General features: G+C 48.5%; 2 protein-coding genes across 3 annotated transcripts; both read right to left on the bottom strand.

The window, feature by feature from the left end:
• Positions 1-3,242: 3,242 nt before the first annotated feature.
• On the bottom strand, positions 3,243-6,994 carry LOC133889220 (probable serine/threonine-protein kinase At1g01540). 2 transcript variants are annotated; one of them, XM_062329710.1, is made up of 7 exons: positions 5,685-6,990; positions 5,259-5,363; positions 5,042-5,164; positions 4,790-4,960; positions 4,573-4,702; positions 4,286-4,495; positions 3,243-3,774 (listed from the first exon to the last, which is right to left on the bottom strand). In XM_062329710.1, the coding sequence occupies exons 1-7, from the start codon at positions 6,326-6,328 to the stop codon at positions 3,631-3,633; spliced, it is 1,527 nt and encodes a 508-aa protein (XP_062185694.1). In that variant the 5' UTR covers positions 6,329-6,990; the 3' UTR covers positions 3,243-3,630. The 2 variants fall into 2 exon arrangements, with proteins under 2 accessions (XP_062185694.1, XP_062185693.1); XM_062329709.1 differs by having other exon boundaries at positions 4,573-4,960; positions 5,685-6,994.
• A 2,655-nt stretch (positions 6,995-9,649) lies between these two features.
• Positions 9,650-10,333, bottom strand: LOC133889471 (uncharacterized; the record flags this gene model as incomplete). Its single annotated transcript, XM_062329980.1, has 1 exon — positions 9,650-10,333. A coding segment is annotated over exon 1 (510 nt), but the record flags the coding sequence as incomplete, so codon positions are not given.
• Between the last annotated feature and the right edge of the window lie 897 nt (positions 10,334-11,230).

The following is an 11,230-nucleotide window of genomic DNA, read 5'->3' as shown; positions in this document are numbered from 1 at the left end:
AACCAAAAAATACAGTTTTTAAAAAAAAACAAAAACAAAAACCCAAACAAACAGACCCTAACCAACTCAGGCCAAAAGGCTCCTCTACGGCGTACTCGATTTCATGCGTAAAGCAATTTCTTTTTCAAGTGATTAGAGGAAAATGAGCTTAAACGAAATTGAAATGGTAGAGTGAGTCGTAATGGAAGCTCTAGGATCCGAACAACGCTCTATGGTAGACTATTTCCGCCTGTCATATCAATTTGATACTTACACGACATTATAGCGGTTAATCGAGAATGCTTGCTCCAGGAGCAAACACAGATCGCCAGATCGTCCGTCCACATCGGCCTAACCGCCGACAGCAACTTGTCGGCGCTGGTCGTCCAGGCAGGCTCCAGGGCACCGGCGTAGGACGCACGGCAATGGCCACTTGGCCAGCCCGTGACCGTCAGGGTCAGGACTGCGATTCCGTTGGGGACGTCGAAGATGACCCTCACTCGTTGGGCTCCAGCAGTCCAGCTCCTCTCCAGTCCTGCAGTCGAATTTGATCATTGGTCATCATCGAATTTGCCTTATCTGTTTCGCAATGCCCGGATCGTCACAGGCTCCATCTACCATTGCTACCTTCATCTGTCATCTCTAGTAACAGCACCGAATGTTTCCTCCTTGCTCATGGGACCTGACATTTTTGTGAACATCTCACTGTGCGATCGGTTGTTTGTTTCCTTGCACCTTGCTTGTCAAACGCCGATCATCTCTTGTGATCATGTGCTGGTAGAGCCAGTCCCTCAGATTGCAACAACCTTTCCTTTCTCTGAGTTTTCTCTCTTGATCTTCCAATCAGTTGGAACAGCACAAGCTGCATAGCACTTGAGCATTCACACTGGTATGACATCGAAACTAAGCACTATATGTCAAGGAGATGGTTCCAACAGCAAGTTTCTATATCACGCGGACCAATCTATACTACTTAAAAAATATATATAGCGATAGTTCAAAAATAAATAGTACATACATAGTATGTTGGCAAGGTAACACGGTGGTTAGGCCACGCTCAAAGGCTTCCCTTAGCGGGTGAGATTCCCGTCGCGAATAGATTCTTGTTTTCTTCAGCGTTCCAACGGTTTCACTTCACGACTGGATTTCCATGAGCATTCCTTTCAGAACATAATTCTCTCTTATTTCTTTTCGCGATTCTCTCAAAAGAAAACTATTAGAGATAAAAATAATAATAAATAATAATAAATAAGGAAATCGTAAAGAAAACTTAAATAAATAGAATATGATTGAGACGGTCTTACAAGCCAGCAGAATAATCCCTGGCAGTCCCAATTTAACGTCCACTCCCTCTGTTTGACAGTGACAGGTGGGTCCTCCTCACGGTCCCACTTCCGCTCCTCCCGAGCGCCCCCGCCCCCCCCCCCCCCCCCCCCGGTTTCGATCTGCCCCCGCCCAACCGCACCGCCGCCACCACTGCAGGGCGGTTTCCCGCCGTAGATGAATCAGTTCAGCCCAGGCCCCCGCATCAGTAGCACCGCGCCCGACCGCAAGCCGCCGTGCGCCGCCGTCCTGAAGACCGGCCGCCGCGCCGAGGCTCGCCACGCGCTCATCGCACCCGAGCTACGCCCGACCGGGCCGACTCCACGCGCTCGCCATTGCATGCGCTGCCGAAGCTTGTTGCGCGCCGCCACGGCCGTCGCGCCAACACCTGCCCGAAGCACCCACTCGGCGCGCGCGCCCGCCGTCGCGAGCCACCTGCCGCCATGTCGCACTCGCGGTGCGACTGCGCCGCCTCAATCTGTCGTCGCGAGCTCGTACGTGTTGAGCCGATGACAGTTCCCTCCGCATCGGCATGACTGGTGACGCCCTCCCCTCCCTACTACGACCCGTCCTCTCCCCAATGGATCTCCACCGGATCAGCGACTACAATATTGGCGGCTCAGTAATAACCAGGTTCGACCACCAGACCCCATGGATTCGCCGAAGCCGATTCGCTTATCTCTGGGTATCGCTAAAGCCTTCTGGAAATATCAAGTGATGTAAGATAAATGGAAAGCACCTAAATAAGCAAAGAGCTCTGAAACACGCAGACAACTTGCTTTCGTTCCTTTCAATAAAAGAACAATGTTAATTGATGATTTGACGAATTCTTACAATTGCTTTGGTTGCAAATTGGGCTAATTGATAACTTAATAATTTTGCATTTCCGCTGCAAACAGGGCAACCTACCCATGTATGTGGTAACTCACATTAGTTGCAAAGTTTAGGTTTCAGAATTGTATATAGCTTACTCTAGAAGAATTCCTGTTGCTTCCGAGGGCATTCAATGTGATCGCAGGATGGTGAGAATTCCCCTTGGTTGTGCACCTGCGTTTTTAATTCTGTAATGATGTACAAGAATTTGTATCATACAGTTATGTATATGATCTGTGTGCAGGTGTTGCATATTTAGATATTTGTCATGTGTTGAGCAAATGTGCTTGAATCAACACATCATTGTGGTTATATATGTGATGGATGGAACCGATTTTCCATATTATTCTGCTGTTATTTGCATGTCTGTTTCTATTACAACATCTCATAGGTGCATACACATTCTTCAATCTATTTAGTTGTGATAGGGCGATGAATAAAAATGGCAATTGGACTATGGTACTCATTTATTCTGTTATATTATGCTTTTTTGTGTTCATTAAAGGATGAGCAAACCAGTTTGACTGTTAGAAATTTTGGCTTTGTTCCTCCAGTGAATTTTGTTTTGAAGGTAAAGACCCTTTGTCATAGACAGAGCTCACGATCATGGCGAGGTTATGGCAATTCTCCATTTGTTTATTTGAACACCTTGAGTCGATAGCTTGAGTTCGCCATGTTGTTCTATGTTATTTCAGCATTGTAAGATCACAATGGATTATCCACTTGTGTATTAGCCGTGGGGTGGAGCCAAGATATATTTTGTTAAATGAGTTGATATTGAGAAGTTATTAGTTGTTAGATTATGGTTTTTATTGGTTTCAATGACAAAAACTGAACAGCTTAATAGCAGTTTTTCATATGTGTACTTTTGATAGTTGCTTCTATGTTGTCTATGAGATCCTTGATTTTAAAAATGTTTAGTATTATAGGTATACTTCACCAGTACAATAGTTGACGATGATACTCTTCTATGTAAAGTTATAGAAAGCAATCTCACCTGCAAGTTTGTTTAAATGTTAGAATGCTTCAAATACTCCGTTATTACAAATTCGTATGCTTGGTGCATATATGAATCCAAAACAATTGTTTTATGTAGAACATGAAACCGTTTTGTGTAAAATATGAATTCTGTTACAACGCATGGCCACCTAACTAGTCCTACTGAAATGGTTTCAACTATAGCAATGCTAAACTTTTACATCCAAGGTACACGCCTTTATCATACAAAATCATCTCTCACATAAATATGACCCAGAAGAAACCAACAAAAAAATCTCTATGGCTAATATATTAATCCGGCAATGTACAAATACTGTCATGATGATCACCATAGGTGCCTTCCGCAGTTCAACACCCGACCGACTGCGAAACAGCAAATGAGCTGTTTGCAACTTTGCAGCGTCCAGCTTCTTGATCAGGCGTGAGGATTAGAAATAGGCAACACTCTCTTGATGGCTAGGCCTCTTGATGTCTCCATTTGAAAGGTTCTCCTCCTTTCGGTGCATCTTTCGGTGTGTTGTTCCCACTGCTACCGCCAGGATCGCTGGCAGGTGTTTCGACCGATCTTGCTTGAGCTGGAGCTTTGCCACCTCGACGTTCCTGGCAAAAGAGTGACAAAAAGATAGCAACATAAGTATGTGCAATTTTGAAAACGTTAATTTTTAATGAACTTTGAAATTATTAAGAAAAAACGACTTGGCATTTAACAAAGGCTTCGGAGGCAAAGACACACATAATTTACAGCAAAAACGATAGGGTATCTCAGACTGGGAAAGAAGGTATCTGAACCCATATGTTGTGATAACCAAGGGAACCCATATGTTGTGATAACCAAGGGAAAACGTAAGTACAAGAAATTCAGCGCATATCTTGCAATGACCCATAGGGATACTTCAGGAACAGTTAATAAAAAGAAGTAGTGTTGGTCCGGAAACCAACTGTAAATGATGAGTATGAAACTCAAGGTGTTCATCATGATGTCCTTAACTCCTTATTGCTTCAGAATTGGCGGACAATAATATTTTAGGGGTAACAAAATCAATGTAAATCATCATCAAATAATAGTACTGAAAAGTAAGTTTAAAAAGATCCACATGACATCTTGACTTACATCTCTGTAAGGAAAATCATCAACTTCAAGCATGTGAATGACATGCCCAATCTTTGGCCTCTTACAAGCTTCAGGATCTACACACCGTAGAGCCACTAGCAAAGCCTTCTTCAATGCCCTTGATGTAGGCTTCTCATTCATCTTCGGATCCAAAACCCCTTCAGAATTTCGGTTGCTGACCATTGTCTTCAGCCACTCAACAAGATTAACCTGAAAACATCACTCTGCGGACTTCATAAATGAACTCCACGATTTCTTAGTTTAGCACTGGCAAGGTCGTTACTAACCTCCCCTGGTGGCCTGTTGTAATCAACTGGTACCCGACCAGATATTATTTCCATAATAAGGATTCCAAAACTGTAGACATCACTAGTTTCATTCAACATGCCAGTGCCCGCATACTCTGGTGCAACATACCTGCAAGTAACAACATAAAAATAAGCCACTGTGTTCTTGTTTATCTTGTGTGATCCTAATTTTATAATTAGTGTCCTGATGTCTAACCCGAATGTCCCCATGACCCTGGTTGTGACATAACTCCTCTCTGAACCCAAAAGCTTTGCTAGCCCAAAATCAGAAAGCTTAGCATTCCAATGCTTGTCAAGGAGGATATTGCTCGATTTGACATCACGGTGAACCACCTTTGGCTCAAGTCCCTCGTGCAAATACATTAAGCTGCACAATTAAGTATAGTAATGTAAATAGATAGTCACAAAAAAATATGTAGCCTACAGTGATTATCTGAAACATGCATACCCTTTTGCTGTTCCCAGAATAATCTTCACTCTGATATCCCATGTAAGAGGGCTCACAGGACCAACATCACCGTGGAGCCATTGCTCCAAGTTTCCATTATTGACATACTCATACACAAGCATCCTGAAAATGATCCATATAAATGAAATTTATGATATAAACTCGGGTCTACAATTCCATAATCTGAGCTAAAGCTGATATTCGTTTAAGAAGATACCTTTGGTTCCCTTCAGCACAGTATCCCAACAACCGCACCAAGTTCTTGTGCCGCACCCGCCCAATCGCTTCCACCTCCACCTTGAATTCCCTCTCTGCCTGCCCCCTAAAAGATCAGAGCATATCACTTTTTACAAAATTTGGCAACAGAAAAACACTGATACAAAGCACATTACACATCAGACACAAATTTCATCTATAAATAGCAAACTTTCGCACTAAGCATGAACCATAAGAAAACGCGATTTGGTCATGTTTTAATCGAGTTCTTTCACAATGTCCCATTCTGAATTGTCAACATCTCCATTGACCATTTGTATACATCTTGCTTAGACTTTAATAAACACTTTATAAAAAAAAGAGAAGACAATTCAACAAACACGCTTCTAAATACGGCTATGCTTCAGTTTACAGGTAGCATCAGTACCTGTTGTTAAGCAGGTTCTTGACGGCGACCTGCACGCCGCCCTCGAGCACGCCGTGGTACACGATGCCATAGCCGCCCTCGCCGATCACCTTCTCGTCGGCGAACATGCACGTGGCGGCCTCCAGCTCCTTGAGCGTGTACCAGTGCCCCCACCCCAGGTGCGACACCTCCGGCACCCCTGGCTCCCCGCCTCCACCGCGGCTCTCGCCGCTGGCGCCCCGCGACGACGGCCCCCCGCTCCGCTGGTGGTGCGGTGGCGGCGGCTGCTCCGGGAACGTGATGCGGTGCTCCTTCCCCGTCTCGATCTGGATGGAGTCTGGCGGCGGCGCCTGGAGCACCTGCGCGAGCGGCGCCTTGGCCGGGGGCGTGGGAGCCGCGGCAGCGCGGGAGGCCACTTCTTGGATGTCCTTGGCGGGCTTGGCGGGGTGCTTGGGGTGGCCATTGGGCGCAGTGGCGGCGAGGTAGAGAACGGGGGTAGCCGGGACTTGCCGGCGGTGGCGTCGGCGGCGGCGGGAGGCGAGAAGGCACAGCAGGGAGAGGAGGACGAGGAGGAGCACGAAGGCAGCGCCGACGCCGATGCCGACCAGCTCCCACAGGTGGAGCCCGAACACCAGCGTGCCCTGGGACAGCTCCGAGTCCGACATCGGAGCTCTTACTGGTGCTCAGCTCACCGGTGGATCTCCCGGATTCCGAGCAGAATTGAGCGCAACAAAAGATCAGATTTTTAGTGAAAATGAACACAAAAAGATCGCGGTTTTGCAGGGGATGCGGTGCCGCAAGGCTGGATTTCTACAGGGACCAATAAACTGGCAATCAAAGTGGCCACTGGCCAAGGTTGGTCTCTGAAAAGGATGCAGTGGAAAAGGTCGGACTTTTGGAGGGGAGGGGATTTAGGACAGGATGGAGCGATGATAAAAGGTGGATTTGGGAGGTGATTGGGCCCAAAAGAGTTGGATTTGGGGGCAATGTGGGGGCAAGGATTGGCTTATTATTTCTGGGGTGAGATGAGAAGAGTGAGGGGTGGCTGATTTAGCTTGGATTTTGGTTTTGGTGGGAGGAGGGTGGTGTCAGGGTGTGGGGTGCTGGTTGGTGGTGATCATTAGATGCCAATCACATCCCAAATCAAGAAGAAATGTGGAGTGGAGAGCTCAGCTGAGCTGACAGTGTGGAGAGGAATCAGTACTCTGCAGGTATGAGTGGACTACAGCTACAAGACCAGTGGGGGAGCAGCAGCGAGTGACAGAGTGTTGCAGCTTTGTGTAATCGTCGTATGCATTACAATGAACAGCGTATCTGCGTCTGCATGCGTGGGGGATTAGACCATCTCTAACAGCTACCTCAAATCTTCATCCTCAAAATACTATTACAGCATCCCCTATCACTATTACAGCATCCTCTATCCCTAAACACTGTAGCAGTACTGTATCACTGAATAGAGGATCTGTTAGAGATGGATTTCTAGTGCTACAGTATACCGCAAAACACTGTAGCACTAGAATCCTCAAATTTGGAGACTCCGTTGGAGATGGCCTTAGAAGCAGGGGTTCCCGAGTCCTGAGGCCAGGACAGCACAATGCCACATGGTGTCATCTCCCGAGGGTCGAGAAAAGACAGTTTCGGGAGGGATGCTTGGGGCCAAGAACAGTTGGTCCCCGAGTACCCAGAGTTCCCCGATAATCCGAGAAGAGCCAAGTCCAGAAGGAGGTGCTCGGAGCCATGAACAGTTGGTCTCTGAGGACCTGCGAAGCTCCTTGCTGGTGGATCCCACAAGAGCTTCACAGTAAGTGTCATTCAGTGGGAAGCCCGATGCTGCATTTAAGAGGGAGCGTGGCCGGTCACATCCAACCACTTCCCCAACGGCTGCTATACTGAGTACGTCAGTCTCTGCCACCGTATGGCAGGAAGGCGTGGGGATATTTAATACGATGGGTCCCATCACACGGCACCCTGCAGGGCCCATAAAGGAAACGGCTTGAAGATATCGTCGATGGGCTCGAGGCGTATTGCATGCCGCCCTGCCGCGTCAGATCGTGTCAGATCTGCTCTGACCAGACGGGCACGCAAGGATATTTAGCGGCTGCTCGGTGGGCCCCCTGCACCTGCTAAAGTTGGAGCGTAATGAGCGACGGGACCAACCGAATGACGTATTTTCAACCCCTGTAACATCAAACTGTATACCCATAATGATTGCTTTTCATTTATGGCCTACGAAACTCGTGCCCCCGTTCTGGGCACGCCGAGCCTCTCCCGGTAGGATAAAAGGGGGAGCACTTCGTAGAAGGACAAGGTCCAAGAGGCTGATAGAAGAAAAGGCAAACTGAGGTTCAACAAGCAAGAAGAAGACCGAAGCTCAAGACTTAGATAAAAAACCTTGTAACACAGAGATTCAGAGAAAGGCATTCCAAGAGTATTAATAGCACATCAGACACACAGGAGTATGGTATTACGCTCCGTGCGGCCCGAACTTATCTAAATTCCTTGTGCATTTACTCCTACTAGCCGACGATCATCCGTCCCGCCTAGACCTCATACTTTCACATTAACCTCACGTACGAGGTAGATCCAGAATCAACCCCCCGGCCGAATCTCAAAAGGGGTCCCTCAGGATCCCCGCTTGCGGTGTTCATCCACCGACACTCACCGTCGGTGCGCGCGTCGGAGAAGAAAGAAGATGCCAGGTAGGAAACCGAGACCATATGATGCACTATCGCACAAAGGTTTTCAAGTGAGCCGCAACAGTATCCTGCCACTGAAGACGAGAACGAAGAGCCTATGAATTTCCATCAGTCGAGGATGCACCCTGTGCAAATCACCTGGCCATGGATTGATTGCACCACCCGAAGACGATAATGAAGAAGACCATATCCACTCACCACACCACTGCACTACTTGCAGCCACCCCACCTATGCACCGCACCACGACGAAGATGGAGGCCTAAAAAATAACTTCACATATGACAGATGAAAATCGAGCAACCCAAACACAACGAAACACAAAGGGGAAGAAGAACATGCCACCCCATTGTATCACACAAACATACTCATACGTGCAACCATATCACCGAACCAAAAGGTCAAGAGCGCACCAAGCATGGAGATGCTCAGGATGGAGCAGCACCCCTTTCACGAGGATGACACAAAGCCGATCCCAGGCACACCGTAAATGCCGCACCGCCATGGACAAAATCCAACACCTAAACCTAGCTAAAACTAAGAAGCTATTGTACTACATAAATTTACTGATGAAGCTAGAAGGGGACCTTCACCCTATTCCACACCGCCGGCGAGCCGGAGACGGAAGGGGAGTGGCTCGATTTGGCTTTGAAACAATGATATCTCGGAAAATCGCCTCTCTACACTGTAGCACGGGGAAAATGACGACAGCCTAAGATGCAAGAGGATATTTTGAGGTTGGGATGCAACGACAAGGGAGATTTTATTTTTATTTTTTGTCAATTGCAAATCGATGAGAAAGAAGGAAAAAAATAATTATATTTTTCAAAATTGATCGACCTTTGACAATATATCTAAAGTTAATTAACAATATATCTCACACGGTCTAGAGTCTAGCCGACGAGGGTGCGCGTTTAGCAAACAAGTGACCACTCTCATCTATAGCTAGGACTCGGCCGTGCTTTTTTGGGTTGGCCCAAACGCAAGACAGCCTGCCCCATCCCAAACACGGCACAACACGAGCACAAAAAGGCCAACACGATTTATAGGCCGTGCAGCACATATAGGCCAGCAGGATTTATAGGTCGTGCTGAACCTTAATATAAGGTACGATGAATGACCTAACCTAACACGAAAAATGGATTGTGCCTGACCAACCCAACACGAAAATAGCCCGACCGCTGCCCACCCGCGCTCATACTAGTCGCTGATATGTTTGGACGACGAGCGCTGCAACAAACGCGCATAGAAAAATATTTATCCTCATGTGTGTGTGTGTGTGTGTGGGGGGGGGGGGGGGGGTTTCCGGATAACCATTGGACGCGCCGCGAGCGGTTGAGTTTGAGCACGACAGTGGTCTGCTCGAAGGTGAAGGCCACGGTTCCGTTGGCCGCGGCGAAGGACGGCAGCCGCACGACAGCCACTACGATGCCCGGCGGGCGAGGGCGGAAGAGGAGGAACAACGCCGCGTCAGCCCTGCCAGCGGACAACAGGAGGAACGCGACCGCTGCGAGGCAGGACGCCAACGCGGACGAGCGGTGCCGCTGCGAGGGCACAGTGTCGTGGTGCTTAGCCGAGTAAGGCCATGGCGGCGCTGCAGAGGGCCTCGGAGGCCTGGGCATGGGGCGACCCACCGTGTAGGGCCTCGGCCATGGAGGCATTCGCTTTGTGTCGCCGCGCTCGTCCTGTCGGTCGCGCTGGCCCTCAGTCAAGATCGGTGCCAGGTCCATGCCAGTCCGGCTACATCGTGCCTTCGTGCCATGCCTAAGGCCTGTTGGAGGCTCGTCGTGCCAGCCCGGCATGGCCCGAACAACTTCTCATACCATCTGGTACGGCCCAAAGGGCAGGGCCGGCCCGGCCCGGCCCGGCGCAAGTCCCAGGTCTACTCTCATCCCCACCACCATCTCCTTCCTTCCGCCTTGGTGCCCCACGCGCACAGCGCCGCTCGCCACGCCACCGCCCTTTTCCCTCTGCGCTTCTAAGTTCTAACCGCCGTTCCGAGACATCACCCGCCCCAAAGCACTCGACCTAGCCGGCCCGCATCCATTATCGTCAAGCCGGCCTCTCCCCACCTCGGGTAGCTGATCCCTACCCTATCAACCTCTGTTGCCGAGGTCTTGACCACCGCCATTGATGAGACCTGGAACTTGCAAGTTGGGTTCGCCTAGGCCATGTACCCTCGGAGCGCACGTTTAGCTCCCTAGTGTGCGATGAACGTCACCACTGGTTGCATGGGAAGGGAGGGGCACCGATGGCGGAATTGGTGGGGCCGCGGGTGTACAGCTGCCATTGCTGGGACCACTTCTGCCTCCACGACGACATCATCTCCATGGCCTTTCAAGTGAACAAGACCAAGAGCTAGCTCCAAATGTTAATCCTGTCCCCAGTTCTTGATGTGCCAATAGTGTTGGATTATTCACTAGGGGTTTGGAGTTGAGTTCCCTCGATTAGTCTCTTCACCAGATGGTCATAAATTCAGGTCACTAGTGGACTAGTGGTTTGCTACAGTGAGGACTGAAGACATTAATTAGCAATCTAAGCTTGGTCTGTTTGGTGCATGCCTATGAACACACAAGTGTACAATTTCAGCAGAGTTGCTTTGGTTGCTTGAGCGTTAGTCTACCCGCGTGGTAACGGATGTGCAGATATTGATGTTAAGCTTGAAATGTTAATCACCGACAACTTTTATCAGATGTGGTTAATTATCAGAGGTGTCAGTTTTATACTTCTCTGTTATGATGTATATTGCCTGATTGTAAGATCCAATTTCATGGTGGATTTGGTGAACTGTCTCAAATAGGTGATTGTGAGGTGATGTTCTGCTGTGATTGTTCTAAGCTGAAACAACACAACACTTCAGTCAGTTGTTAGCA

This window comes from Phragmites australis, chromosome 13 (assembly GCF_958298935.1).
Source record: "Phragmites australis chromosome 13, lpPhrAust1.1, whole genome shotgun sequence".
Lineage (NCBI taxonomy): Eukaryota > Viridiplantae > Streptophyta > Magnoliopsida > Poales > Poaceae > Phragmites > Phragmites australis.
The sequence above is the reverse complement of the archived record's forward strand: the minus strand, read 5'-3'. Positions and strand labels throughout refer to the sequence as shown.